The sequence below is a fragment of the Lissotriton helveticus genome, chromosome 8, assembly GCF_964261635.1.
Source record: "Lissotriton helveticus chromosome 8, aLisHel1.1, whole genome shotgun sequence".
Taxonomy (NCBI): domain Eukaryota; kingdom Metazoa; phylum Chordata; class Amphibia; order Caudata; family Salamandridae; genus Lissotriton; species Lissotriton helveticus.
Window position 1 is genome coordinate 292,975,784 of NC_136069.1, and position 27,090 is coordinate 293,002,873.

The 27,090-nt window shown below is 50.0% G+C and overlaps 1 protein-coding gene across 1 annotated transcript in view; it reads right to left on the reverse strand.

Moving 5' to 3' along the window:
- RDX (radixin) overlaps positions 1 to 27,090 on the reverse strand; it is a 596,536-nt gene that overhangs the window by 328,776 nt on the left and 240,670 nt on the right. Inside the window, exon 6 of the mRNA XM_078657059.1 lies at positions 26,594 to 26,677. Coding sequence (XP_078513185.1) covers positions 26,594 to 26,677 — 84 coding nt within the window. The remainder of the gene's footprint in view (positions 1 to 26,593; positions 26,678 to 27,090) is intronic.

A 27,090-nucleotide genomic window follows, 5' to 3' on the forward strand; every position in this document is an offset into this window, starting at 1 on the left:
AGCCTTGAAGGGGAGGGAGTAGCCCTTTCGGACTATCTGCAAAACCCATCTGTCCGACGTGATGGTGCAACAGTGGGGGAGGTGATGGCGGATCCTGCAGCCTACTGGCGTTTGATGGGCCTGAAATGTCGGACCAGGAAGGTTGGAGGCTGCAGCAGAGGAAGGGTTGGTGGACTGGCCTGCCCGATGGCCCCCTGAAACACGACAGTGGTTCCCACCTCCCCGGCCGCGCGAAGGTTGGGAAACTTGCGGCGGCCTGTGGCTCTGGGCGGGATGTAGTGAGGTCCCTCTTCTGTAGCAACAAGGGTGAAAAGCAGACTGTGCAGGGCTGCTGGAGAGGCCCAAGGACTTGGCCGTAGCCCATGAAACGCTCTATAGCGTTGTCCGCTTTGTCGCCAAAAATGTGATGGCTATCAAAGTGAAGGTCTATGAGGGTATTCTGGACATCCCCCAAAAAGTCAGTCGATCTCATCCATGGCATAGCGACGAAGGGCTACTGATGTGGAAATCGTCCTGCATAGAGAGTCGGCGGTATACAGCCCACAACAGACGGTAAACTTCACCTCATCCTTCCCGGCGGCAACAGCCTGGGAGAGCACTGTCCGTGCCTCATCCGGACACTGCTGCAGCACCTGCGCCACCGTATTGGACACAGAGTGGGAATAATGACACAACAGACATGCATGGTTTACAGACCGAAAGTCCCAAGCTAGCGGAAGAGAACATCTTATTCCCAAGATGATGCAGCTTCTTGGATTCCCTTTCCGGTAGAGCGGAAGAGAAGGCACTCTTGGAAGTAGAGGCTTGGACCACCAAGCTCTCCGGGGTGGGGTATTGGGAGAGTAAAGTAGGGTCGCCAGGAGCCAAGCGGTGGCGTCGGCCAATCATTCTATCAACAGGAGCACGCGTGTTGGGCCTGGATCAGGTGCCCAAAGGGACGTCGGTAAGGACCTCATTAAACGGCAGCAGGGGCTCCGAAGAGCTTGCAGCAGGTTAAAGCACCTCTGTCAGGAGGCTAGTCCTGGCTGCCACCGTAGGAAGCTAGAGGTTGAGAGCCTCTGCCGCCCTACACAACACCACTGCTAATGACGCTCCCTCCTCCGTAGCCACGGTATGAGGAGACAACATGTCACGGTCAGGAGAGGTGTCTAGACCACTGACATCCCCGAGTTAATCTCTCCGGTTCGGGTCAGATTCTACCTGATCAGTCAGAGGGGCACCTGACCCCTCCCAGTCCTCCTCCTCCTCTCGGTGCCAATCTGGCCGAAAAGGGACCCCAGGAGTAAATAGGGGCACAAAAACCCCACTCGACGCTAGATCCGTCCGGCTTCGGGTCCACATCAGGATGGAGGCTGGGGTCGACGCTGAATGCAGTAGCGGTGCCAGAGGAAGCGGCACCGGTGGAGGTGCAATAAGGTCAATCGGTGCCAATCTGGATCCAGGCATGGATCCAAAGGGTGCCTGTGGCACCGGAGCCAAGAAGGCCTAGGTCCCCCTACCAAGTCCGCGGGGTCCAAAGGCGCGCGGGTGGGTTCAGGCTGCCCAAAGATGGTGTGTATCGCCTCGTAAAATTTACGAAGCTGGGCAGGACTCGCCCCAGGTCCGAGGAAGGGAGGGAAGCCGGGAGTCGACTCGTCGGCCTCCGCACGCGGAGCGGGTACCACCTGCATCCCTCATCGCGTCGGCCAACCGACAGGGAGAAGTCGATGAGCGACGATGCTTCTTTGACTTCTTCTTGTGCTTCGACTTACCCGACCGCGAATGCAAAGACTTCGAAGACTTGGAAAGTGATGATGGCTCCGTCACCAGTCCCTCGACCTCCCTCGCGACCAGGACCTCGAACGGCACAAAGCTAAATGCCGGCGCTCAAGAAGCTTTCGGGACCGCACTTGGGGTTGTGGTAGAGCACCAGGCAAGAGGCACACGCGTTGCGGATCCGTAACCGACATTAGTCGACTATAGGAACCGCATGCCTTGAAGCCAGACATCTCTACGTGCACCAGGAGTCGAAGACTCAAAAAGACGTCGACAAACGTTGCTCAAAGAGTTCAGTCAAAAAGTGATTGGAGTTGTTAGACAACATGATAGTACCAAAAAAAGGTAGTGGTTGGATTCTATGATGAATTGGAAGGTGGGAGGGGTGGCGGAAGAGGATCAGCAATGAAAATAAATGTCCAGGAGATCCAGGGACACCAACCAAAAAAAAGGTAGTGGTTGGATTCTACGATGAATTGGAAGGGGGGAGGTGTGGCGGAAGAGGATCAGCAATGAAAATAAATGTCCAGGAGATCCAGGGACACCAACCAATCCTCAATATTAAGGGTGAGGATTTTGAATTTCTACTGCCGAATGAAAAGGTCTAAGACATGTGAGTCCATAATGGGCGCAAGACATCTTTCTTGGGGAGAAGGAAGTAAAGGGACTAAAACACAATTTTCTTCTAAAGGGCACCCCTTCTGTGGACGCTTTATTCATGAGGGTGAGAATCTCCAGCTCCAAGATCGAGGTTTGTGCCATGAGCATGTCCTTATTGAAGGAGAGTGATCTTGTGTGAGAACAGAATGGGATCAAATGACTTTAAACTGAGGGTGCTTACAACCTTATAAACTCAATCACAAACAAATGAATTCAGGTTGCAGTCGGTGGTAAGGCGATGAAAAAAATAATTGCACTCCACAACTGAAAGCACAATTGAGCATATGGAATATGGTAGCACACCACTCAATTGCAGGGAATCAAAGAGAATTTGAAAGAGTTTGCTGGATCTATTCATTGTACATCAACTGTTTATGAGAGCCCTGAGTTATAGAAGGAAAATGTTACTTAACCTGAAAACATCTGTTTGTGGCATGCAGTGCTGTAGACTCGCATGCTGTGCATACTCCTGCCATCTAGTGTTGGGCTCGGACATGTGAAAGTTGTTTTTCTTGGAAGAAGTCTTTTCAAGTCATGAGGTAAAGTTGACTACCTATTGCTGGTAATGCGCATGGCCATCGTCTCCATCGTTAGATTGTTTTTTCTGCACACAGGGTGAGGTTGTAGAGGGTGCATAGAGATACAGAAAAGATGACCATGCATAGGAAAGATTAAGGATTAAAGTTGAAAAAGTCTGCAAAGTCTAAAATGCATCCATAAACGAGGGTGGGTGCATGTGAATCTACAGCACTACATGCCATGAACAGATGCCTACAGAGTTAAGTAAAATTTTCAGTTCGAGGCATGTGTAGCTATAAAAACAGATGCTGTGCTTTGAATGTAAAGCAGACCTCCCAGAAGCGGTGGCTATCCTGAGGATGTTGCAGAAGACTGGAAAAGTGGGCAAAGAACAGCCTGACCTAAACTCCGCTTGTTGGCGAGCACAAAACATCCACTGCAATTTTTCGTAAGTGTCGGGTAGCATGCTGATGTCCACTATAGAAATATTACCCAGAGCGCCATAGAAACTCTTTTTACAGGTAGAGTGGGATCTGGGAGGGACAGAGCAAATGACTTTTGGGTTTAACAGAAAAGGCTAGTATGCATTTGACCAGCCTTTGAGAGATGCCCTTTAAGTGGTTTGAGCAGAAAGACAAAAAGCTGTTTTACGAAAGGGATTTGGTCAGGTCAATGTAATACATAAGCACTCTTAACATCCAAAATGTGAAGAGCGTGTTCTGCTACTGATTGAAAATGTGGAAAGAACACTGGGAGTTCTATGGTTGGATTGAAGTGGAAGCTAGAAACCACCTTACGCATGAATTTGGGGTTTGACCTGAGGTCTACCCTATCTTGGGGTACTTGGAAAAAAAGGCTTTTCCAGGATAAGAGCCTGTATATTACTAAAATACCAGACAGAAGTGATGGCTACCAGGAAAGCCACCGTTCAGGAAAGAAACTGTAAGGGAAAGAGTGAAGTGATTCAAAAGGAGGGCCTCTTAGTCGAGCGAGAACAATGCTGAGGTTCCACACAGGAGCAGGTGGCATCCTTGGTGGAATAATCTTTTTGAGCCCTTCCAAGGCTTTCATAACTGGCATCTTGAAAAAGGAATGGGTGTTCTCGGTTTTGAAGATAAGCTGCAACAGTAGCTAATTAACGTCCAATAGAGGAATAAGCAAGGACTGATCTTTGCAAGTAAAGCTGGTAACAAAGAATGTCTTGGACTGTTGCTTTAAGAGGATCAATATGTGTAGGGGGACAGTAGTGTACAAACCGTTTCCAGCTGACCACATAGCAGGCACACAACCAGGCCTGCGTGCCTCTAAGAATTTTCATGCATTTTGCAGGGAGATGGAGATACCCAGATACTAGGACTTCAGGAGGAAAATCGCAATGTTGGAGTCTTTGGGATTGGGCGTGCCTTGGTGTTGGGAGACAAGATCCAGCCGGTCTGACAGCTTTTCGTGAGGCAGTAGAGAGGTCGAGAAGGGTGGTGAAGCAGGGATGTCTGTCCCAGGTCGGTGCTACTAAGACAAAAGTTGCCAAAGCTTCCGAACCACAAATGGAAGAAGTTGGAGAGGATTAAATGCATAAACAAATATCTCATACACGTTCATCCATAGTGTATTGCCCATGGAAGCCTGGAACCAAGTTTGGGTATTCTGGGTATTTAGTGGTGGTGAATAGGACGATGTGGGGCAACCCCTCCAATGGTGTAAGCACAGGAGTAGGACTTGGGAGTGGTGTTCCTACTCGTGGACTTGATGCATGCTGCTGAGAACCCCAGGTATGTACTGCATTAGGAGATGGACTCTGTCATGTATCACCCACCGCCAAATGCTCTGTGGTAGGAGAGAAAACTTTAGGTTGGGTGTCCTGCCCTGCTTCTGTAGGTAGGCCGTAGCATTAGTGTAGTCTGTCTGGACTACAGTTACCCTGTGTTGAATGAAAAAAAGGAAAGACATGAGGGCTAGCTGGATTGCTAACAACTCAATGTTGTTGATGTGGATATCCCATTGGTAGGGGTGGTCTAAACACCTTGTAAGATCAGTTCTTGCAGGTATACTTGCCAGCTGGTGAGCAAGGCATCTGTGTTTATGGTCCCTTGGTAACTGGGCCCAGGAAGGGCCATACAAGCAACAGGCTGCTGGCATTCCACCACTGCAGAGTGAGATGATTGCTATCCCATATCAACACTAGATCCTCTCATTGTCCCTCAGTCTGTGACCATTGTGCTGCTAGGCACACCAGCTAGAGACATGTGACCTGATATGTAGGACTATGCAAGAGGCCATCATGCATAGGAGGCTAATGACCCTTCTGGCCATTAGCTAGCGATCTGGCTGAAAAAGAGCTTTTGGAATGTTTGTACCCTTGCTGGGCTGGCGTATGTTTTCTCTACTTGAGTATGGCCCAGGTGAAGGGTTGCACTTGCAGGGGCTGGAGATTGGACTTGGTGGCACTGACGTTGAAGCCTAGGCTTGGGTGTGCACTAGACATTGCTGCTGTGTTGCTCTCTTGATCAGCCAATTCTCCGAATAAGGAAAGAAGTGGACACCGCCCCTTCTGCGGTGAGCGGCTACCAATGTAAGACACTTGTTAAACACCCTGGGAATCGTGGTTACTTCAAAGGGCAGCACTTTGAACTGATAATGTTGACCACTTACCACAAATCAGAGGAACCTCGATGTGCAGGGTGGATGGAGAAGTTGTCGCCCTTCAGGTCGAGGGCAGTGATGATGATGCCTTGCTGTAGTAGAGAAATTAAATCCTGGAGTGTCACCATGTGGTAGCGCTCTGACACAATGCTCTTGCTGTTGGGTGGGAGGTTGAAGATGGGCCTTAGAAACCCATCCTTTTGGGGAGTTAGGAAGTATAAGCAGTTTACCCCTTTGCCAAAGTGTTGTGATTGCACAGGTTATATGACCCCTTTGTTGAGTAGTGCATGCATCTCCTCATGGAACAGACGCTGATTTTCTGGGAAGATTCCATGTCTGCATGAGGGGGTGGGGTTTCGGGGGCTTTAGATGTTTGGTGTTTGTGTGAGCCCTGCCCCTTCCATTGCTGTATTGGCATCCTCCCCTGTAGTAACGAAGAGACAGTGTTTGCTGCTGTTGCAGACTGGGGAAGGATACGGATTCCTCAGGAGTGCCTGCACAGGAGGACACTAGTGTTGACGCTTTGAGCATCGGTGTCTGCGTCATCCAAAGAGCATTTAATATCGGTTTTGGGAATGATTTTAACTTCCACTATCAACTCCGGTTTCCTATATTAGTCTGTGGGGTGCTGAATTAGGTCTTTCATTGCATCCTTGCAGGTGAGGAAGTACCGGGAGAGCAGGTCAACTAAATTGGCAATACACCATTATGTGTGAAAGTAGGCAGCAACACTTTTGCCTGCTGCATCAATCTTTTTGCTTTCTCGGTTATTGACTGTGCCCTACTGTGCCCTGGGAATTAGCATGCTTCTGTGCTGTGTGTACGAACAGGGAGTCGGGTAGTAGTTGACCTCTGATGTAAGGCGGGTCAGAGGGGGATGCATTATATCTTTGCCCCCCACCCCCAAATACCCACATTCATGAAGGCTTGCACCTCCTTGACTGGTTCTTTAAAAAAAGTCATGGGCAAGCCTAGTCATCTCTATGAACATAGGCAAATACTGCATAGACCTAAGTGAGGATGACAGGGCCTCCATAAAAAAGTCACACTCCTAATGCTGCTTATGCATCTCCAGCGTTTTCAAGAGGAATTCGGCACACACCTCGCACCATTCCAAGTTATGATCCCAGAGTAAGCAGAGGTTACACAGCTGATGGAGGTCATTCCGGGCAAAATTGTGGTGTCTTTCTGGGCAAAATGATGGTGGCATTCAGGGCAGAGCCCAGTGGGAGTGTTCTCTATTTGCCTGGTCGGGTCTGCTACACTATTGGTGCATTTTCCGACCACGTGGTTACACTTTCATGTGTTGGTGTGGTTTGGGTTTTTTCTGTCCTTTTTCCCCCACAGATGTCCCTTGTAATAGACCTCTCTCTCGCTCTCCCTCAACGGCAGAAAAAAGTATTTAAATATGGCAGCCACGCATAGAGGCTCCCGGCTTGCATATCTGACATCACAAGTGGATGGGTATAGTACCAAATGGCCACAGACCATGCCCACACAAAAAGAAAACAGCCCAAAAAAAAAAATGGACTAACAGTTTTCGGACCCAATTACTAGATGGCAAAATAAGAATAATGCATAGCATGGGATGACACAAAAGGCTATATGCTACAAAAACAATAATACTTAGGACAAAGGCGCAGAGAGAGGATAAACATGCTTGTCGGTGCACCAAGCCACAAAGTTGTCCCAACGGTAGGCGTATACGGCCTGGTTGATGGATGCCTGGTTGCCAAAATGACTTTGCAGATCTCTAAAGGGAGGCCAAAATCCATCCACTGCCGCTGCTCAATCTCCATGCTGAAGGCAGAGCGTGCGCAGATTCGGGTGTAGGACCTTGTCCTGTCGCTGCGACAAGAGTTCCACCCGAAGAAGCAGCCGGATGAAAGGATCGGTGATCATATTTATAAGTTCAGTATACCATACTCTCCGGGCCCAATTTGGAGCTACAAGCCTGACTTGGGCCAGGTTAGTCCAGATCTGCTTGAGCACTCTGCATATAAGTGGACTGGGTGGGTAGGCATACAGAAGACCTTAGTTCCACTCGAGACCGAATGAGTCTACGTGCAAGAGCCACCTTGAAAACGTCAGCAGGCAGAAATTCTGACATTGTGTGTCCTCTCTGATGGGGAACAGATCTAACCAACGTCCCCCCCAGTTGTGGAAGAAACCTTGCACAGGCTCTGAATGGAGACTCCACCAGTGATCCGTAATGGGAAACAGCATTTACAATACAGGCATTACCACACGTTAGTTAATGTGTGTGTGTGTGTATATATGCGTGTGCGTATACATTTGTGCGCGTATATATGTGTGTGCGCATGTGAGTGTGTACATGTGTATGCTCAGGAGTGAGTAGGAGTATAGACTGATAAGGGTTGTTTTAGGGTTTAGTGGTGGGTAACAGTATTGAGTTGTTAGAGGGTATACGGTGGTAAAGGTATTTTGGGGTTTAGGGATATAGGGTAGTACGGGAATTTTTCAGGATTTTGGGGTGGGTAGGTGTTTAGGGTGGTAAGGGTTTTTTAGGGGTGGGTGGCGGTATTGCATTACAAGGGTGTTTTTAGGGTTATGGGGTGGGTGGGTAGGGGCGCGGGTGGTAAGGGTATCTTTTAGGGTTTAAGGGTGAGTATGGGTGTTTTGGGGGTTTAGGAGAAGATGGAGTTATAGGGTGGAAAGGGTGTTTTTACAGTTTATGGGTGGATAAGGGTATTTGGGGATAAGGCTTTCTTTAAATGCTTTTGGGGTCGGTTAGGGGCGTAGGGTGGTACGGTTTAAGTTCATTAGTTAATTGCATAGTTACTTAACCCCTTCTGCGCTGATGACGAGCTCAGCTCGTCATGAGTTTTACCTGTCGTGCGCTCATGACGAGCAGAGCTCGTCGTGAACCGCGGGGTTTTTAAAACTTCAGCGCGCAGCGGGAAAACCCGCCGCGCGCATGTGGTTAAAAGCATTGCAATAATGCAACAATTTTAAAATGCATGATACATTTTGTTTGTTTAAAACCAGATAAAAGCCAGTGTGATATCACACGTTTAAAATGCCAAATTACAAATGTAAAACTCGAGTTCAATAGTCCCCACCAGTCGACTATGACCTCAGTGGTGGTTGGAGTTAATCATCATTTAATCCCGATTATGAAAGGTGATATATATGTAATAAAGTGCAGTATAAAAAGTGCAGCCGATATTATCTTCATGTGATCAGGATTGAGGAAGGGTGACTCCATCATGATGGGGTGTTTATGCCTTGGCTGGCCTGGGGTGCATACTCTGGAGCAACCTTTTCTCCACCGTCAGCATGAATTTGACAAAACAACAGTTCAGCTGAGGGCTCCCGGATCGAAGCAGGCCAGCACTGCCTGCCTTCGGTTGCGTATTCCTCTTTTGTTAAAGGGCGTTCTCAAAAACAGTCTCCTTTCACCCTCTACTGCTTCAAAAGTGCAGATTAAGTGGAGGAGGTCTTCCTTCCAGGCCCCACACAGGCAACAGTTGTCAGGGAGCAATTCTCGTAGCCAGGATGGAATATGTACTTTTGCTGGTAATAGACCCAGTCGATCTCTTAAAAAATGCATCTTGACGGTGGCTGGATATTCGGTGATGTAGTATTTTTGTGGTGCAAGGATTTTATAGTTTATTTAATGTCATCCATCCATGCACTCGGTTTGATAACTAGCCCTTACCCTCAATGACGGAGCAGATTTTTTTAAGGTCTTCCAGTCTGCTTGAATATCTGATTAGTAGTGGGGGGGTCCCAAAGTTGTGTGAGCCCTGTGACTTCCTGTGATTTCTGTAACTAGGCCCTTGCAAGCGACAAATCGTGATCCTGCAGCTCCTTCCATAGCAAGTGGTTCAGTGTCTTTGGCTCTGCTTTCCTAATCTTGTTCGAGCACATTAAGTATGGCCCACGCCTGGCCAACGAATGTTTGAGCAACCCGAATTCCAGTCAAATCTGTGCCGGTGAGGTGCGACGACGCGGAAGTGAGAGGAACATTCAATTGGCACGTACCATTATATTGTCGAAGACTCTGGTGTCCCGCCTCTTAGTATTAGACCTGGCATCTTTTGGCGTGTTTTTGCTTTCTGACCTCCCGGTTTTGACTCTGTTTTTGCTGGTTTAGTGTCTCTGCGCACTTTCTCACTGCTGTTCAGTGTTAAAGTGCAAGTGCTCCTGTTGTAAATTGTTATTATGGATTGGCGTTTCCATGATTGGCATATTTGATTTACAGGTGAGCCCATAGTAAAGTGCACTGAGTGTGCCAGGGCAAGTACATCAAATGCTACTAGTGGGCCTGCAGAATTGATTGTGCCAACCACATGAGTAGCCCTGAAAAAGGGTCTGCGCGTAGTTTAGAACTGCCATGTTCACCTGGCAAGTGCCCCCACTTGACTGGCCCTAATCTTCCCTTTCTTACACGTCACCCCTAAAGTAGGCCCAAGGTACCCCTGTGGGCAGGGTGCTGTCTATGTTAAAGGTAGGACATGAACTGATTTGCGTGACATGGCCTGGTGGGTGAATTACAGTGTATTTTGTTTTTCACCACTCCAAGGCTATCTGTCCCATAGGAAAGAATGGGACTTTTACTTATCTACTATTATAAAGGAAGAACTTTGCACCTTTTAGGCGGGTAAACTCGGGAACCACAGCGCCAATCCACACACCCGATACATCATTGTAATCGTCTGGGTGTGCAGATGGACATAGGCTATATAAAGTATAAAAATATGCGTTATCTAAAAAATTAACATAAAAAAGTAGTCCCTTCGAAGTAGCGCCGGCCGCGACCTGCGTGCTGACGTCAGGAGCGCGGGGAGGAGCGGCGTCCAGGAACGCGAGGAGCAGCGGCGGACATGGTGCGGGGGAGGAGCAGTGACGAACGGCGGAATGGCGGTGAGGACTGGCGGACAGGCGGGAGGAGCGGTAAGCGGCGAGGAGCGGTGAAATGAGGAGCGCGGGGGAGGAGCGGCGGCTGAGGTAAGGCTCCGGGCAGGCGGGGGTCAGGGCAGGCGGGGGACGGGGCAGGCGGGGGCCCAAGCTGCTTGACAATGTCGGGGCGGGCGGGGGGTCGGGCTGCTGCACAATGTCGGGGCGGGCGGGGGTCGGGGAAGCCTGATTGCTCCCGGACAAGGTCGGGACGGGCTGCTAGTAACATTAGAAACATTACTTCCCATTGGGACCAGATAGGGAAATGGAGTTTAGTATGCCTGGAATCAGAGTGTAACATTTTTATGTTCTGTGTTTGAAATACCACTTTTATAAAGTAGGTAAAGATTAGCCTATGTGAAGATGTGGTGTCCCGTGATGGTGAAGAATTATTTACAAAAAGCACTCACTTGAGTACCCAGCCGGGTGCTCACAGTGAAGAGGTGTAGGCTGCCTCTTATGGAATAGTAGTCAATACTGCAGTTAGATCAATGTAGCCCGTCGAAAACATGCAGTGATGTCTTCTCGCGCCGGATCAGGCGGCTCTTGGTACGGTCATCGTACCAAGAGCCGCCTGATCCGGCGCGACGCCATACAGCATTGAAGGAGGCACTGTTACCCACACCACTCAGAGATTGTTCTGAAAAAGAAGACATCACTGCATGTCCTTGGCCTTAAAGAAGACCGCATCTTCACATAGGCTGCGCCCTTACCAATCAGATATCTCCAACACCCTGAGGAAACCCCGCATCCACTGGAGGGTTGAAACGTCGTCGACACGAGTACAGAAAAGACCCTATACAGCCAATGTTACCACACATTTAGGCTGCTACCATACCTAACTAAATGGTCTCTTCTTGTACATAAGGAAACCTTGTTCTACACCAACTCACTGTATATATTCATCTATGGTTCCATGTTTCACTTGGGGATTCACTGCACAAAATGTACAGCTTTTTGAATTTAAGAAAGTGATTTATACTTACCTATCAATACTTTTGTTGTGTGTATATAAATAACTATCAAGTCTAACTGTGTAAAGATTTTATTTTTTCTCTCGCATTCTCCGTTTTTCCCTTACAAATGTATCGCTATTGTGCAGGTATTTATCATTGAAACATTATCTATCATTTCTACTAGAACCACCGTTTCCCAATATAACAAAATTACCCTGGTTCTTTGTAAGTAGGGTTCCCCTGTAATCCCAGGTGACAGGTCGCTGGTGGCGGCACCTAGTAAGTGCTGAGTGAAATCCCCGGAGATAATAAGGTGGGTGGAGCCATCCTCTTCTGTAACGCTTTTTGTTCTCCCACACTAATTTCTTGAAGTCCTTTGACTTCGTCTTTGAGAGGACGCAGGTATTAATGAAGACTACGTTGACTGCTGTATTGATTGGTATGGTGCATTGTGTTGAGCTCATACCGGGACTTTTGATGCCCAGGGCCGTGGCAAAAGCGATGTTTGCTATTGAGATGTAGGTTGCCAGGTCACCCAAGAGGTGACCGTATTTTGAGTGTTTCTGGGACAGAGAAGTTTGTAAAACCTTGAATAAAGACAGGTTCGGCCAGCCAGGTCTCCTGCAAGAGGATGACATTGAATGACCTCAACTAATTGTGTAAACCCGTTAACTTTGTGGCAAGACCATTTATATGTCAAATACACGTGCAAAGTAGGCAGGTGTTCACTCCATCTTTTGGCTCATGGACCGTGCACAGTCACATTGTCGTGGGGGACCTGCTGATTCTTCTCACAATACCCCTTGCAGTGTTCATTCAATAGCTCGATTTCAGCTCATCCTGTTCTCCAGTGATTTCTGGGTCCTAATAATTCTCTGGAAGAGGAGCCCCTTGAGCATGGAGGGGATTCTCTTCGGTGCCTGAGCTGGTCCCTCTTGTGAGGCCGTGAGGGAGAAGAGGTAGAGGGTATCCTGGCTCATAACGTGGGGCAATCCTCATTTCTCACCTTCTGAAGGAGGGCTTTTCTGTGAGGACTCTGATGTTGGCTGAGGTCTAAATGGTCTTGGTAGCTTACCCACCCGGAGCATCTTCCATGCGTTCAAACTGAATTGCTTCAAGGTCCTTTGACTTCAGGTCACATAGTGCTGGGATTTTTGATAGTAGCCGAAGAATGTTTTCCCTGTTTAAGACATCATGGTTACCTCTTGAGGCTTATTCCAGGATGAAGTTTAGCATTGTGGTGTAGAGTCAGTGTGATCTTGTGTGGGGTTACGCCAGACGCAGTGATTTCAGAGAAACTCCTGAGTGATAACTTTGGTTAGCGCCTGTATTGGGTGGAGTTTATTGACCTGTGCTTGCCGATAAGTTAAGTTCAGCTCTGCGCCCATGTGCTGCAGGCGATCGCTCCTTGTCGTAGTGGTGTTTGTGGAGACCATCTCAGTGGTGGATCCACTTAAGCTCGCTTGTTTATTCGATTGAGAGTCTATAGGACATCAGGTGGCAGCGAGTTCGACTGACAACCCCAATACCCCTTTGTGCACTAAGATTGCCCAGCGGGCTTTCAGTGGTAGGCCTAGTGCTGATCGCGGCTGGCTGTTTACCCACCCCTTGTGGGTTTGTTGGAATGTGAGCCTGCCGTTCCTTCTGCTTATCCTTTTGTTCTTCCTCCTGGAAGGTTTGGTGGACCATTACATTTGGTCCTGCTGTTGAGTTAAAGAGGGGGTACCCTCTAATGGTCAACAAAGTTTTTATTCCGTCACATTCTTCTTTGTGTCCCGGTTGAATTTAGCACAGTTTCTTGTACTCCCAGACCTGTTCGGCCCAGATTGGGGGCAGCTATGACTGCCGGCCGATCTGCCGTTGTATCGTCCTGAGCTGTGCTGGGGCCCACTCAGCTTGTGTTTGGTGTCTCCCTGTTTGGGACCCCACCATTCCTTGAGGTTGCTGTTGACAGTTGAGCTGGAGTTACACGCCTGCAGGTACCTTTGGCGGTCAATGGAATGCTTGAGCGGTCCAAGCGGGTGGTTAGACTGTGGCCCTGAAGGTTTCACCCCAGTTTTTTGGTCTCCCTGTGCCACAGGATTTTGTTTGAAGCTAGTTCTGAAGTCATTCAACATTACAGGAAGAGTTGACCGATTATCGACTATATTGGTACAGGGACAGTTTATTTGGGTGAAGATAATGTCAGACTGAACCCATTTGATAAGGGAGTTTAGTTTCCCCACTTTATCATCAATCCCATCCACAAAAGATGGCAATGGTGTTAAGAAGTGAAAGCTGAAGGTCCATCGCGTTCAATTGGTACTGTAGTGCCTCCACAGATAGCTGTACAGTGACACCCACATATCACCGGGCTGGGGGTTGTTCCCCACATGCCTCTGATTTACTGCCTTCCGGGATGATTTGAGAGCTGGGTTGCCGGGGAGTCTGGAGTGGTTGCTCAGATTTCTTTGAGGAGGTTGACAATATTCTTTCCCATTCTGGTGGCTTTAAATAGGAGTGTGCCTTGCAGTCCTTTTCTTCTGCGTCTTCTTTGGCTTTCAGGGTTCTTGGGGACAATGCTCCTGAGCCACCAGGTATGATATGGGACTTTGGGATGCTGTTTCAGTTGCCTATGCTTGTGGAGTCAGCTGGACACACCTCAGGTTGCATTTAACAAAAGGAGTCCTTGTGTTCCACTGCATGCTTCCGTACTGGGGGTACTCCCATTGTCTTCTCTATTGTGGTTATATGGACTGTCAGATTTAGGCCTTTCCATCCTTGAGGGAGTTGACAGCCCTGTCAATCTCCAACTTTCCTCGTCACTGTTTTGGGTGGGGTGCGCGGAGGAACTTAAATGTTGATCAGGGGAGCTTGACTGAAGGTCAAGAATCTAAGGCGAGAGGAATTGGCTCAAAACTGCTTCAGTTTTGCTGATAGTAATCATTAGAGGTGTGGGTAGTAGCGGGGAGTTTGCAGCCCTGTGAGCCTTTCGTTGCGCGAGAATAATGCTGAGACGGCGTACTTTAAAAAAATTACATTGTGTGTAGATTTTTAGCTCTTTCCTGCAGGCAGCAAGGTTGTTGGAGGGGGCAAGCATTTTCCTAATGTCCCAAGATTTCCCATTGCCTTTTCCTTTAGGCCGAAAAGATTTTATAGGACCATCATCAGAACGTGGTTTGGGCCTTCATTTTGATCTCACTTGATTTGTTGCCTGGGAGGGGGATCTGTTGTCTCTCATCTTTCCTCGTTGTGGCAGCTAGGAGGGCCGACCCCCAACCTTCTCACACCTCATGAATAGGCCCTGGTGCCTTGACAATGGTTGACCAGTGGTCCCAGCACCACCTCTTCCCTGACCGTCGCTGCGTCCCGCAGTATCAAAGAGGTTGATTTGTTGCCTGGGAGGGGGATCTGTTGTCTCTCATCTTTCCTCGTTGTGGCAGCTAGGAGGGCTGACCCCCAACCTTCTCACACCTCATGAATAGGCCCTGGTGCCTTGACAATGGTTGACCAGTGGTCCCAGCGCCACCTCTTCCCTGACCGTCGCTGCGTCCCGCAGTATCAAAGAGGGTAAAGGGGCACGAGCATGACGGATGTTGTGAAAGGCTACCAATGCTGCTGCTGCCACTCTACCACCACTAGCAGGTCTAAGCATAGAGACCTGCTTGATTTTTGAGTTCCCGGGACTCTGCGCTGTCACACCCTCTATGTAGGCTTTGTAGGCTTCCTTTTATCAGTACAGTATCAGGACTGTAGAAGAGGTAGGGGGGCAACAGTGTGCTGGTGGTTTATTTTCTCCCATCTGGCCTGCTGTTTTCCGCTAAATTGCTGCTATCTTCAGTTCCACTGCCAACCCCCTCATGTTGCAAGACATGAGCTGTTGTCAAGGGCAAAGACGGTGAGAGGGTGGTGACACTTCCTGTTAAAGTGGCGACATAGTGGCTTTACATAATAGACGAATGCAGGATGGGTAAGACTAAAAAAAAAAAAAAAAAAAAAAATTAAAAACACATTTCTGAGGGGGCGTGGCTTAGCGGGCGATCATGGCGGACGTGGCTTGCTAGAGCTCCCGCCGGCCCGACACTTATCCTGGCATTATCCTGGTCCCTGAACCCTACGGAGTGTGCCACGACCGAGGAGACCCGAGCAGAAGTCGCTGGGAGCCGTCCGGTGCCCGACACGAAGCGCGGAGTCCATCTGGCGCGAAGAGGCGAGTGGGTGAAGCGAGCGGCCTGGTGCCCGCCGGACAGGCCGGGGCCTCAATTTTGGCGTGCCCGGGCCGGACCCGGGGCAGACGGCGCCGCTCCCAGACGGCGCTCCGGGGCTACCCACTACCGGCGGCCCATTGAGGAGTGCCCTATCTCTTCCCACACTGCCGGCGGTGGGGGCCCGTGCCTCTGTGGGTGCCCTGGTGGAGCTGCGGCCTTCCTGACCTCGGCGGAGCCGGGGCCTCGAGTTTGGCGGCCCCCGCACATCGTGGACCCTTTGATCCTGGGACCCTCCGCTGTTGGCGCCTGCAGCGCCCTGCATCCTTTGGCGCATTCTGCTGCCGGCGGGCACGGCGCTCTTCCCTGCGGCCAACCGCGGTGCCAGGCCGTCGCTGCGCGCTGCGCCCTCCGCCCTCGTGGACCGAGTCGGGCGGGGGCGGCCAGTGCCCGTGACGAGCCGGGGGTGCCGGTGAGATCGGTGTGGCCCGGGCGCCGGCCCGCTGTGGAGACCGCCGAACTGCGCAGGAGCAGGTGCAGGACTTTGTGCCCCTGCGTACATTGGGGCTCGCTGGTCCCACTGGCATAGATTGGAGGTGTCGGACACCTGGGGAGAGGCTTCCATGCGCTGGGATCTGGCGGGGCTGCACGACTTGAGTCCCTCCCTGTGACCGACGGCTCGGCGACGGCGAGATCCTGAGTGGACTGGTGTGCTTCAGCCGCCCCGGCTGGGGCCTGAGTGGGGGACCCTCGAGCGGTGCGACCCCCCTACAGGTGCGTGCTACTGGTGGATCGCCTCTGCTGCCGCCGCCATGACCAGGGGCACGGCCGCCACAAAGACTGGGCCAATCGACAAATTTACCGGCCCCGGTGGAAGTGCTGGAGCGGCTAGTGGGGGCCAGGGTACTGGACCGGACAACGCGGCGCTGCTGACGGCCATCAATCAGTCCCGTGATATGTTAGATGCGAAAATTGGAGCGGTGGGAGCCGATGTGATGCTTCTGCGCCAGGACCTCCGCAACGCAGTCGCTCGCATAACGGAGACGGAGACCAGGGTCACGACAGTAGAGGGTGATGTTGGCGTCCTTAAGAAGAAGATTGCCGACATGGAACAGACTCAACGTGGCCTGGCACTGCGGGTGGAAGATGCCGAGGGGCGGGCGCGACGGAACAACCTGCGCTTTGTTGGCTTTCCGGAGGACTGTGAGAAAGGGCCCATGGATGTCTTTCTGTCTCGGTGGCTGGAGAGCTGGCTGCCCCCGGACGCCCTGTCGAGCTGCTTTGTGGTGGAGCGCGCGCATCGCACCTTGACGCAGAAACCGCCGGTTGGGGAGCGACCTCGCCCGATCATTGCAAGGCTCCTTAACTTTCACGACAGGGATGTTATCCTCCGGGAAGCGCGGCTCAAAGACACGCTGCTCTATGACAACCACAAGATTATGATATTCCCTGATTACACCAAACTGGTCCACCAGCAGAGGCATTCCTTTCTGGAGGCAAAGGCCAAGTTGCGAGGTCTCAAGATCCAGTATTCGCTGCTATACCCGGCTCGCCTCAGGGTGGTCTTCAACTCAAAGACTCTCTTCTTCGACACACCAGAGGCCGTCTTCAATTGGACTGATGAAACTGTCAGGATTCGCCCGCACGTCCAGCCGGGGTTGCACTCCGGGTCGCCACGTGGCTCCTCGACGGACCGGAGCGACCCGCCTGCCAAGGGGAAACGCCATCGCAAATCCCGCTCCCGACGGAGGTCCCTGTCCCGGGATCCCTTGCTGGGGGACACACAACCTGACACAGAATAGCCTGGCGAAGACTCAGGATTGTCGCAGGCCGGGGCTACCTGCTGGCGGCCTCTCGTCGATGTCCCTACCCCGTGGCTGCTGAACTCTGGCCGATGGAGCAGCCGTTGACTGGTGCAGTATTGACTCCTTTCCTGGTGGGGGTGTGGACGCTTGCGGTCCGACACCCCTTGGTTTGTGGTGCCTTACTACTGATGTTGCTGTTTCCCTGGAGTGGGTTCGGGGTGCACTTTATGGGCCGCCTCCTCCGGATGGGGTTGGGGGGTGGTTCTGGGAGTGTGCCTGGTTGGTTTTAAGGGGGGTCTAGTTGGGATCCATTGGTATGACTGGCTTTAGACGCTGTGTTTTGGGTCTGAAGTACCGTATACCGCGACAGATGCTTCATTGTTTATTGAGGTATTGGGGTGGGGGAGGGGGGTTCTGGGGTGTTTGGTTGTTGGGGGGTTGGGTTGGGACTAGTGGGGTAGCGGGGGTTGGGAATGTGTTCTGTGGGATGCACGTGTTTCGTATGCTGTCGGTGGCTGGTGGGCTGGGAGTTTGGGTTGGGTTGCGGGGATTGTGGACACGGACCCATTGGGACAATGGCTGACGCCCCACGACTTGTGCCATCTACTGCTCTCATGCGTGTACTGAGTTGGAATGTCCGGGGGCTCCTGGACAAGATCAAACGGGGGGCTGTGCTCCGCTGGGCAAAAAGGGACCTGGCTGACGTGCTCCTCCTCCAGGAAACGCACATGCTGGGTACGAAGGCTCTGAGCCTACAGAGGTTTGGCTTCCACCAGGTGTTTCATGCAGGGTTTGCCAGGGGCTCGAGGGGGGTGGCTATCCTGGTTCATAAACGACTAGCTTATACCCATGAGCGTCAGTGGCTCGATCCGCAGGGCCGGTTTGTGTTTGTGCAAGGGAAGATTGGTGTGGAGCCCGTAATCCTTGGTAGTGTGTATGCCCCTCCCCCGCTGCAGTGGGCCCTTGCGGAGCGACTGTTTACCCTGTGGGCCGAACTTCCCCGTTCTCTGGCGGTGATTGGTGGCGACTGGAACGACGTGTTGGATGTGGCTCTGGACAGGCAGAGGAGGCAGGGGGTCGCGGCTGCGGCCTCGCCTACGAAGCTGAGTGCAATGATTGATGGCCTTGGATGGGTGGATGTGTGGAGACACCTTCATGCAGAGAGACGAGAATACACCTATGTGTCTGCTGTGCATGGCTCCCTTTCACGCTTAGACTGTGTATTTGTACCGGGGACTTTCCTTGATAGAGTAAAGGGGGCGGCGATCCGACCTCGCGGGCTGTCCGACCACTCCCCTGTGGCGGTTCAAATTGACCTTTGCAAGGCGCGCCAACCATTCAGGTGGCGGATGTCTACATGGCACCTGCAGCAACCGGGCTATTCTCGGCACCTGCGCAGTGCGATCGCCCACTATTGGCGGGACAATCTGACGGATGAGGTTGATGCAGTGACAGTGTGGGAAGCCATGAAACCCGCCATGAGGGCTGTCGATATTGCCTGGTGCGCTTCTGCCCGCCGGACCCGACAAGAAAGTATTGCCACTGCGGCGGAGAGTGTGGAAAGGCGTGAGGCACGACACAGGGAGGCGGCCGATGATATGACGTTGCGGCTGCTGTTACAAGCACAACGGTCTTACTCCTCGGTCTTGTTGGATGAGGCCCGCCAAGCGTGGCTGGCTACGCGTAGTAGGGTGTACCAGTGGGGCGACAAGTCCTGCACCATGCTCCACCGGTTGTGTCAGCAGACTTTTCAGCCGATCACTTTACCGGGGCTGGTCGACGGCGCGGGGGTGGCAATAACAGACCCTTCGATCCTTGCTACTACGAGCGTCAGTATGCCCCTCGTGAGGGCCTCTCCCCCGATGGCATTGAGGCTTACCTCGCGGCGGTTCGCCCGCAAGCGGTACCTGACGAGGTCCGCGATGCCCTGGATCTCCCCCTGACAGCTGAGGAATTGGGTGACGCGCTGGGTCAACTCAATACGGGTAAAGCACCTGGGCCTAGTGGGTTCCCCAGTGAATTTTACCGGAAATTCCACCTGCAGCTTGGGCCGCATTACAGGCAGGCTCTGGAACTGGCTCTGGAGCGGGGTAGCCTCCCCCCGGACTGGCGTCACGCCGAGATTGTGGTGTTTCAAAAGCCGGGCAGACCCCCCGAGCGCCACGAGTCCTACCGACCCATCTCCCTTATTAATTTTGAAGCCAAACTCCTGGCCAAGGCACTTGCGAATCGCCTGCTTCCCCACATATCGGCCCTTGTCCACCCGGATCAGGCGGGATTCATGCCGCACCGGGCGACGCGACACAACATTCGGCGGGCGCAGGCGGCGATTGACGCGATTGGGACGACTGGGGACCAGGCGGCGCTGTTGTTGGCTGACATAGATAGTGCCTTTGACTCGGTCAGCTGGGCCTACCTCCTTACCCTCCTGCCACTACTGAACCTGGGTCCGGTTTTCGTCTCCTATGTAAAGCTACTCTATACCGATATCACCGCTTCTGTGCGCGTCTCTGGGGCGATTTCCGCGCGATTCCCCGTGGCCAGGGGCACTCGTCAGGGGTGCCCCCTCTCCCCGTACCTCTTCGCGCTAGCCATGGAACCCATGGCCGCCCGAGTGCGCCAGGACGCGCTCTATCGGGGCTTTGTGTGGGGGTCGGGCCACTCGGACCGCATTGCCCTATATGCGGACGACGTGCTCTTTTTCATGACCGATTTACACCGTACAGGACCTCGTGTTCTTGACATAATGCGGGAGTTCGGCCAGACGTCGGGGCTCTTTCTCAACCCTCGCAAGTCAACCCTGTGGATTCTGGGGGGTGCCTCGGTGAGTTGCCAGTGGGCTGCGTCTCTTCAGGTGGCGGTCGACGGCATGAAGTACCTGGGCGTTCACCTCTCGGCCTCGCCTGCTGTGGCATGGGATCGTAACATCCAGCCGGTGTGGGACAGGGTCCAGGTTGATGTTAAGACCTGGACGCGTATGCCCCTCAATATCTATGGCCGGTCGGCTATTTTCAAAATGGTGGCCCTGCCTCGGCTCCTCTACCAACTACAGAATCACCCGTATAAAATAGACCCGCAGTGGTTCCGTGGTGTCAACTCGGTGCTGGGCAGATTTCTGTGGGCCGGGGGTGCCTCTAGGGTGGCACTGCGTACCTGCTTCCTCTCTACCTACTGTGGCGGCTTGGCGTCCGCGGATCTGCTATCGTATTACCAGGCCTCCCACCTTCTAGTGCTCAACGAGTGGTGGTATGGGGATCGTAGCGATCCGGCCTATGCACTGGAACACTCCTTGATGGGCGGTGCCACTCTCCACACTCTGCTGTACTCGGCCAGGCGGAGGAGGGCCTTGCCAAGGGTCACCCAAGTGGTCTTCGCGATCTGGCGGCAGGCTCTGCGCCGCATGGGGTGGTGGGGCAGGCTGACGGCCGAGACGCCACTGTGGCATAACGGTCTACTACCAGAGCTGGCCTCCTTGTCCGGGTTCGGCGGCTGGGACGCGATCGGGATTTCGTCCCTCGGTAATGTTCTCAACGGAACCACGCTTAAGTCCTTTCAGGACCTTAGCTCCGAGTATAATTTGTCCCGGTCCCAATTCTTTCGCTATCTTCAGTTCCGACATGCCCTTGGCCCCAGCCTAGTGGGGTTGGAACAGCTCCCCGACTTTAGTCCCATTGAGGCTAAATTGTTTATGGGCGACCTGGGCGACAAGAAAGTCTCTCAGATATACCGCTCCCTGGTCGTCAACTGCTCCCCCTCCCTTTCGACTTTGAAGGCCTCCTGGGAGAGTGATGTTGGCCCCTTGGATGATGACGATTGGCGGGAGGCCCTCGAATCCCCTCGGTGTGCAGCTATAGCCGTCCGTCTTCGGTTCATTCAATTTAAATACCTCCATAGGGCCTATTATACTAGGGAGCGGCTGTGGCGTGCGGGCCTCATAGCTGCCCCTGAATGTCTGAGGTGTGGTGCTGAGAGGGGGACACTTTTCCATACCGTGTGGTCCTGTGAGAGGCTGACCCGATTCTGGGCGGGTGTGTGGGACTGCCTGTCGGAAGTGCTGGGGTGGGATGTTCCCCGTACCCCTAGGCTAGGTCTCCTTCATATTCTGGAAAATGTTGGGGGTAACATTTACAAGCGCCACCTACTGCTGTTGGGACTCGTGGTGGCTAAGCGTGACCTGGCCCAAGCATGGAAGTGCGAACGTGCCCCCCCCCTGAGTGCGTGGATGGCAGGTTTAGACTATCTGATGGGTTTAGAATTACCCGTGTTTGAGGCCAGGGGGTGCCCCCGGAAACACTATAAGATCTGGAAGCGGTGGGCAGACTACAGGGATCTGGACCTCGATCCCCCAGCTGACATTGATGATGTGCTGGCCCTTGATGTGGACCCCGGGCCCTAGGCTATTAGCCAACTCTGACATTGCTTCCGTCTCCTGTTGCTGACTAGCGATCACGTGCACTGGGTTAGGGTGGGATAAGGGGTGGGTAGTCGGAAGGGGTGTTGGGGGATGCTGTTGGGGATGGGTGGGCTGGGGGGTTTAGGGGCGTGCCCCTTTTGTTTCCATAAAACTCTGAGTTCACTACCATGCCTTTCTCTGTCTGTGTTGTTGATAGTCTCCTCCTGACTGTGGAGGGCTGTCCTGAATCTTGATTGAACTCTTAATAAACACGGTTTTGAAAAAAAAACACATTTCTGAGAGTTGATGACTTGCGGAAAAGATGTTTGATGGTGCACGGTCAGGGCCGGATTGGCCATAGCGGGCACCGGGCAATCCCCCAGTGCACGCACGGGTGGGGGCTGGTTTTGGGCCCCTGGGGGGGGGGTAGGAATTGTGTTATTCTGCCTCCGACTGGTGTTAAGTGGTCTGGAGGGAGTGTGAAAAAGTCACTGTTTGGTGGCGGTGGAGGATCGGGTGTTATTATTACCACGTCCTCTGCCTTTGTTATTGTTCCCTCTATAACCTCCTCTATTGGAGCCTCTATTAAAGGTGCCTTGTGTAGTGCTTTTGAATGATGGAGAAGTTTGGGATGTGTTGCTTCTGCCTGAGCCTCGAAAGGAGGAGCGACGAAAAGAGCTCCTAGATTGTTGAAATTGAAGTGCACCCATGGACTTAGCGGTGTCAGTATCTTTCTTCATCTTTTCTAAGATGGTATCAAAAGCAGGGCCAAATAAGAAATCCTGATTAATAGGTTGATTGAGTATGGTAGATTGCACTTCATTTTTAAATCCTGAAATGCGGAACCAGGCATGCCGGCGTAGCAATACACTAGTGTTGACAGACCTAGTGGCTGTATCAGCTACATCAAAGGCGCATTTTATGGATGCGTTAGTGATGAATTTCCCTTCCTGTATTAGGTCGTTTGCTTTTGCTTTATAAGGTTCTGGTAGGTGTTGTAATAATCCCTCCAGTTGGTCATAGTGTGCTCTGTCACAGCGTGCTAAGAGAGCTTGGGTATTGGCAATCCTCCAGGTGTTTGCTGCCTGAGAGGCCACTCTTTTCCCTGATGCTTCTAAAAATGTTTGGCTCCTTGTCAGGAGGGGGGCATAACCGGTTTGTGAATTAGCTCTTTTCCTAGCATTAGATACAACTAAGGAGTCTAGTGGTAGCTGAGATCTGATATAAGAGGGGTCTGTAGGGGCCAGTTTGTATTTTTTCTCAATTCTTGGATCGAGGACACACGCTCTGGCTGGGTCTTTAAAGATGTCTGGTGCGTGCTTTAGTACTCCTTTTAGCATAGGGAGTACACGCACACTCTTCTCTGATTTTGGGAAGGTGACCTCTATAGGGTCAGTGTGCATGTGTACGCCATGATACTGAGCTGCTCTGTCCACTAGTTGGTTAAAAGCGACAGTGTCGTCAGTAGGAGATGGCTTTGTGGGGTATGGAGAGGGATCGGTATGGGTTGTGTATAATCTGTGTCATCAGGATCATTATGGTCACTCCATGTGTCATCTGGGTTTCCTTGATCGTCAGGTTCTATAAAATCATCCTGGGGATCTTCACCCATGTCTTCTTCCTCATCATAATCTCTAGGTGGAGGAGAATATGGAACATAAGGCATGTTAGGAGTGAAAGGAGGAGGTGTGAAAGGTCTTGAAGGGGATGTGCCAAAGTCCTTTTTCTTAGGAGGAACAGGAGAAGAGGCTTCAGTGTGCAGTCTTCTTTTGTTTTTATTGTAGACTATTATATGTCCTGTATCAGGGTCTTTATACAGTCTGTTGTTCTGGGTACACTGGATCTGGATGAAAAAGCTCTTCCTCTACTGTCTGTGGCTTCGGCACCGAGGATTTTGGGTCGGTCGCCTGCTTGTCTTTATTCTTTGTTTTCGGGACGAGTGTCTCTTTAGGCTGGACGTCTTTTGTATGATGGGCAGCCTTCTTTGGTTCGACAGCTTTTTTCAGCTCGACGGCCTTCTTCGGCTCCACGGCCTTCTTCAGCTCCACGGCAGTCTTTGGATTGACGACCTTCTTGGGGTCGGCGCCCTTTTCCGGATCGACGACCTTCTTGGGATCGACGGTCTTTTTCGGATCTGCGACCTTCTTAGGGTCGACTGCCTTCTTAGGGTCGACGGCCTTCTTAGGGGCGATGGCTTTCTTGGTGTCGAAGACATTTTTTTATTATATTTCTATGAATTCGGGACATGACGGATATTGAAAGGCAGTCTCATTTGGTGCCCACGAAATATTACGTACTTCGGGCAGTACATATATGGCCTAATTAAACCTACACATGAAAGTCGTCAGTTCTGATTGTGCGACCCGTACCGGGGCCGTACCACATCGGAAACTGGTTTATTTTAACAAATAAGCCGCAACAGACCATTGTTTTGATTCGGTTATGTATACGGAATAAAGTAATTACTCCGGTTTTAATTTGGGACAAGACCGAGTCAGAAAGGGCGGTCTTGTTTAGGGCTCCCCCGTAATATTAAGTAATTGGGGCACGATTTAGATGGCTTAAATAAACCTGCACCTGATAGCCGTCTAGAGTAATCACTCTCCCTTTTTCTCTCCCACATATTGTCTCCCATTGATGCAGCCACGACAATAAGACACCCCGTGGTTTACAGGGAATTGAACATTAGGTGCATGTCGAGACAAATACGGTGAGGAATCTTTAAATAGCAGTTGTAATTTGAATAGACAAGTGAGACGAATATGAATTTGATATTAAACCATTAACCTTTTACCAATAGGTTGTTTGAATCTTAAGAGACCCTACAAGAAGTTATGCTGCAACAGATGGTGAACCTACGATTGCCGTAAATAACTTCTGGGTGAAAGAAGGATATGTACATTAGAGCCAAGACAATAAGAAGATTTCAAGCCTAGCACCATACCTCTGTAATGAATTTTATGTTTTTTATATATCTGGCCCACAGGGAAGATTTTAAATATTTATATATTTAAAAATTTAAGACCAGTTCAGGGCATCTCAAGAATATCCTGAGTAGGTATCATCTCTAAATAATGGAGTTAGGATGAATTGCATTAGAGATTTTGTAACTATCATTTACAGACTACTAAATATTCTGTTTGCCATAACCAACAGATTCCAAACATGGGACTACGTACCACTCAATAGATTGCGAATATTCTCACAGATAAGCGATTGCACGGGTGAGTTTTAAGAATGATACATTAGTATACGATACGTGACAGTGGAATGATAAATTGAGTGATCTCTCGCTGTTTGGGTGAATGATTGGAGCACTTATAAAGAACATAAGTATATGGTTTAGATAGGATGTGTATACATATAGCATTTAAGACCTTTTTATGACTATGAAGTGGTGTTTTAAATATTAAGTTGTATGAACAATGAATCGATTATGTCATTGACTATTGTGTTAATTGATTATATTGGTGCGCATTGCTTTATGAATTTATATTCACATTCAGCATTGTTCAAAAACATCTCCTGTAGATGAGTGAATAAAAAGAATGTTTTGTCTTTATCTAAGACTAGGTGTGACAAAAACCGTGTTAAGGAGAAACAAATTACTTTTGTTCTGATGAAGGTGGTTTTATTGAAAATATACCACTGAAACGCGTTGACGCTCTACTTTTCTGTTACATTTGGAAAACTCAACAGTGTAATGGTGACAGGGAATTAAGATATATGCCTCTGTTGTCTAAATAGGATCCAAATTAACGTTTACAAGACAAAGTTAGCTGTCTATGTCTTTTCTCCTTGAGGACTGCTGCAGTCATATGATATGATCTTCCTTTATGGGTTTTTATGAAATTATTTTAGAAATCGTAATGAAATATAGTGCAATGATATATGTTTATTAGCAATAAATACATCTTTTTGTATAAATTTTTCTTTATAAGTGCTTTAATACGTTCTGAATGGTGTGCGAGGTGTGATGGATGTGGATTGACTTTTGAGGCGTGTTTGGCCTTTATACAGATTCCGATCAAAGGAAAAACTTGTTTTTACCTCATGGTTTCTGGGTGCTCCATTCCTTTGGCATAAAGAGCCCCCTCTCCTTGTTTCAAGGTAATTGTAAAGCTGCATTAGCTTCCTGTAAATCACCTGATCAGTTTAAGTCACCGTATAAAGTGCATGAGGCCAATCATGCGATTGATCCTTTAATTGACTTTCCAATTTCAGCGCCATATATTCTCTAGTTCTTTGCACTCAGCTACAGAAGATCTTTTATTATCTCGTACCACAAGTCATGACTTGTGTGCATGCTACTCATTTATAGTATCCATTCTTGGATACTATAAACTAAAGTGTATGCTTTTCTACAGACTTCAAAAAATTTGGTATAATCCCAAAGTGATTCTTGGATACTATAAACTAAAGTGTATGCTTTTCTACAGACTTCAAAAAATTTGGTATAATCCCAAAGTGAGTGATTTGAGTTGTTTTCGCTCAGTGAGAAGTTGTGAGCTTCATGAAATGAAATAATGTAACTTTTTAGAAAACGCACATCAATGCATGGTAATAAAGTTGAGACAGCTGTGGGTTATGTTGCATACTTTGCTTTTCACTTAGAAGAGCCTCATATTACTCCATCTGCAGTTGCCAGTCCTTTCCATGCATTAGTAAAGTGCATTTAAAGAACTACAATAAACATATTGTATACAATATACCTAGTCAGACGAAGAACCAGATTAATATCAGAAAATATTCACATACCTTAACATGCCTCTATGTTCTTCATGCCATGTTTGAATTCTGTCTTCCCACTGCTCCTTCGTTAACTTATGCTGTTCCAAAACTCTATCAAAATAAAGAAAGATCTATATAGAGTAACGCAATTGCAACATGAAATGTAATACATGATCAGCATGAAAATGTATCCAGTTTTAAAACCCAAAGAAGTTAATGCACTGCAATGTATGTAATTATTGAAGACCAGATCCCCCAGAAGGCAGTATTGGAACATTTGTGTTCACCTTGAAAAAAATAGTTTTTTTTAAAAAGATTTCCACTTCAAGTCTCACCTTTAGAATTAGAATAATTTGGAGGAAGTTTAACGAAAATATGAGTAGTAAAGACATACCACACCACAACAGCCGCCTAACCCTTATTTTCCATCCTGTAGTTTTGGACTCCTAAGAATATCCATTTGTCTATCAAAATGCATGCAGCTCAGCAAAATATTAACCACATCTTGGATGCCAAAATGCATT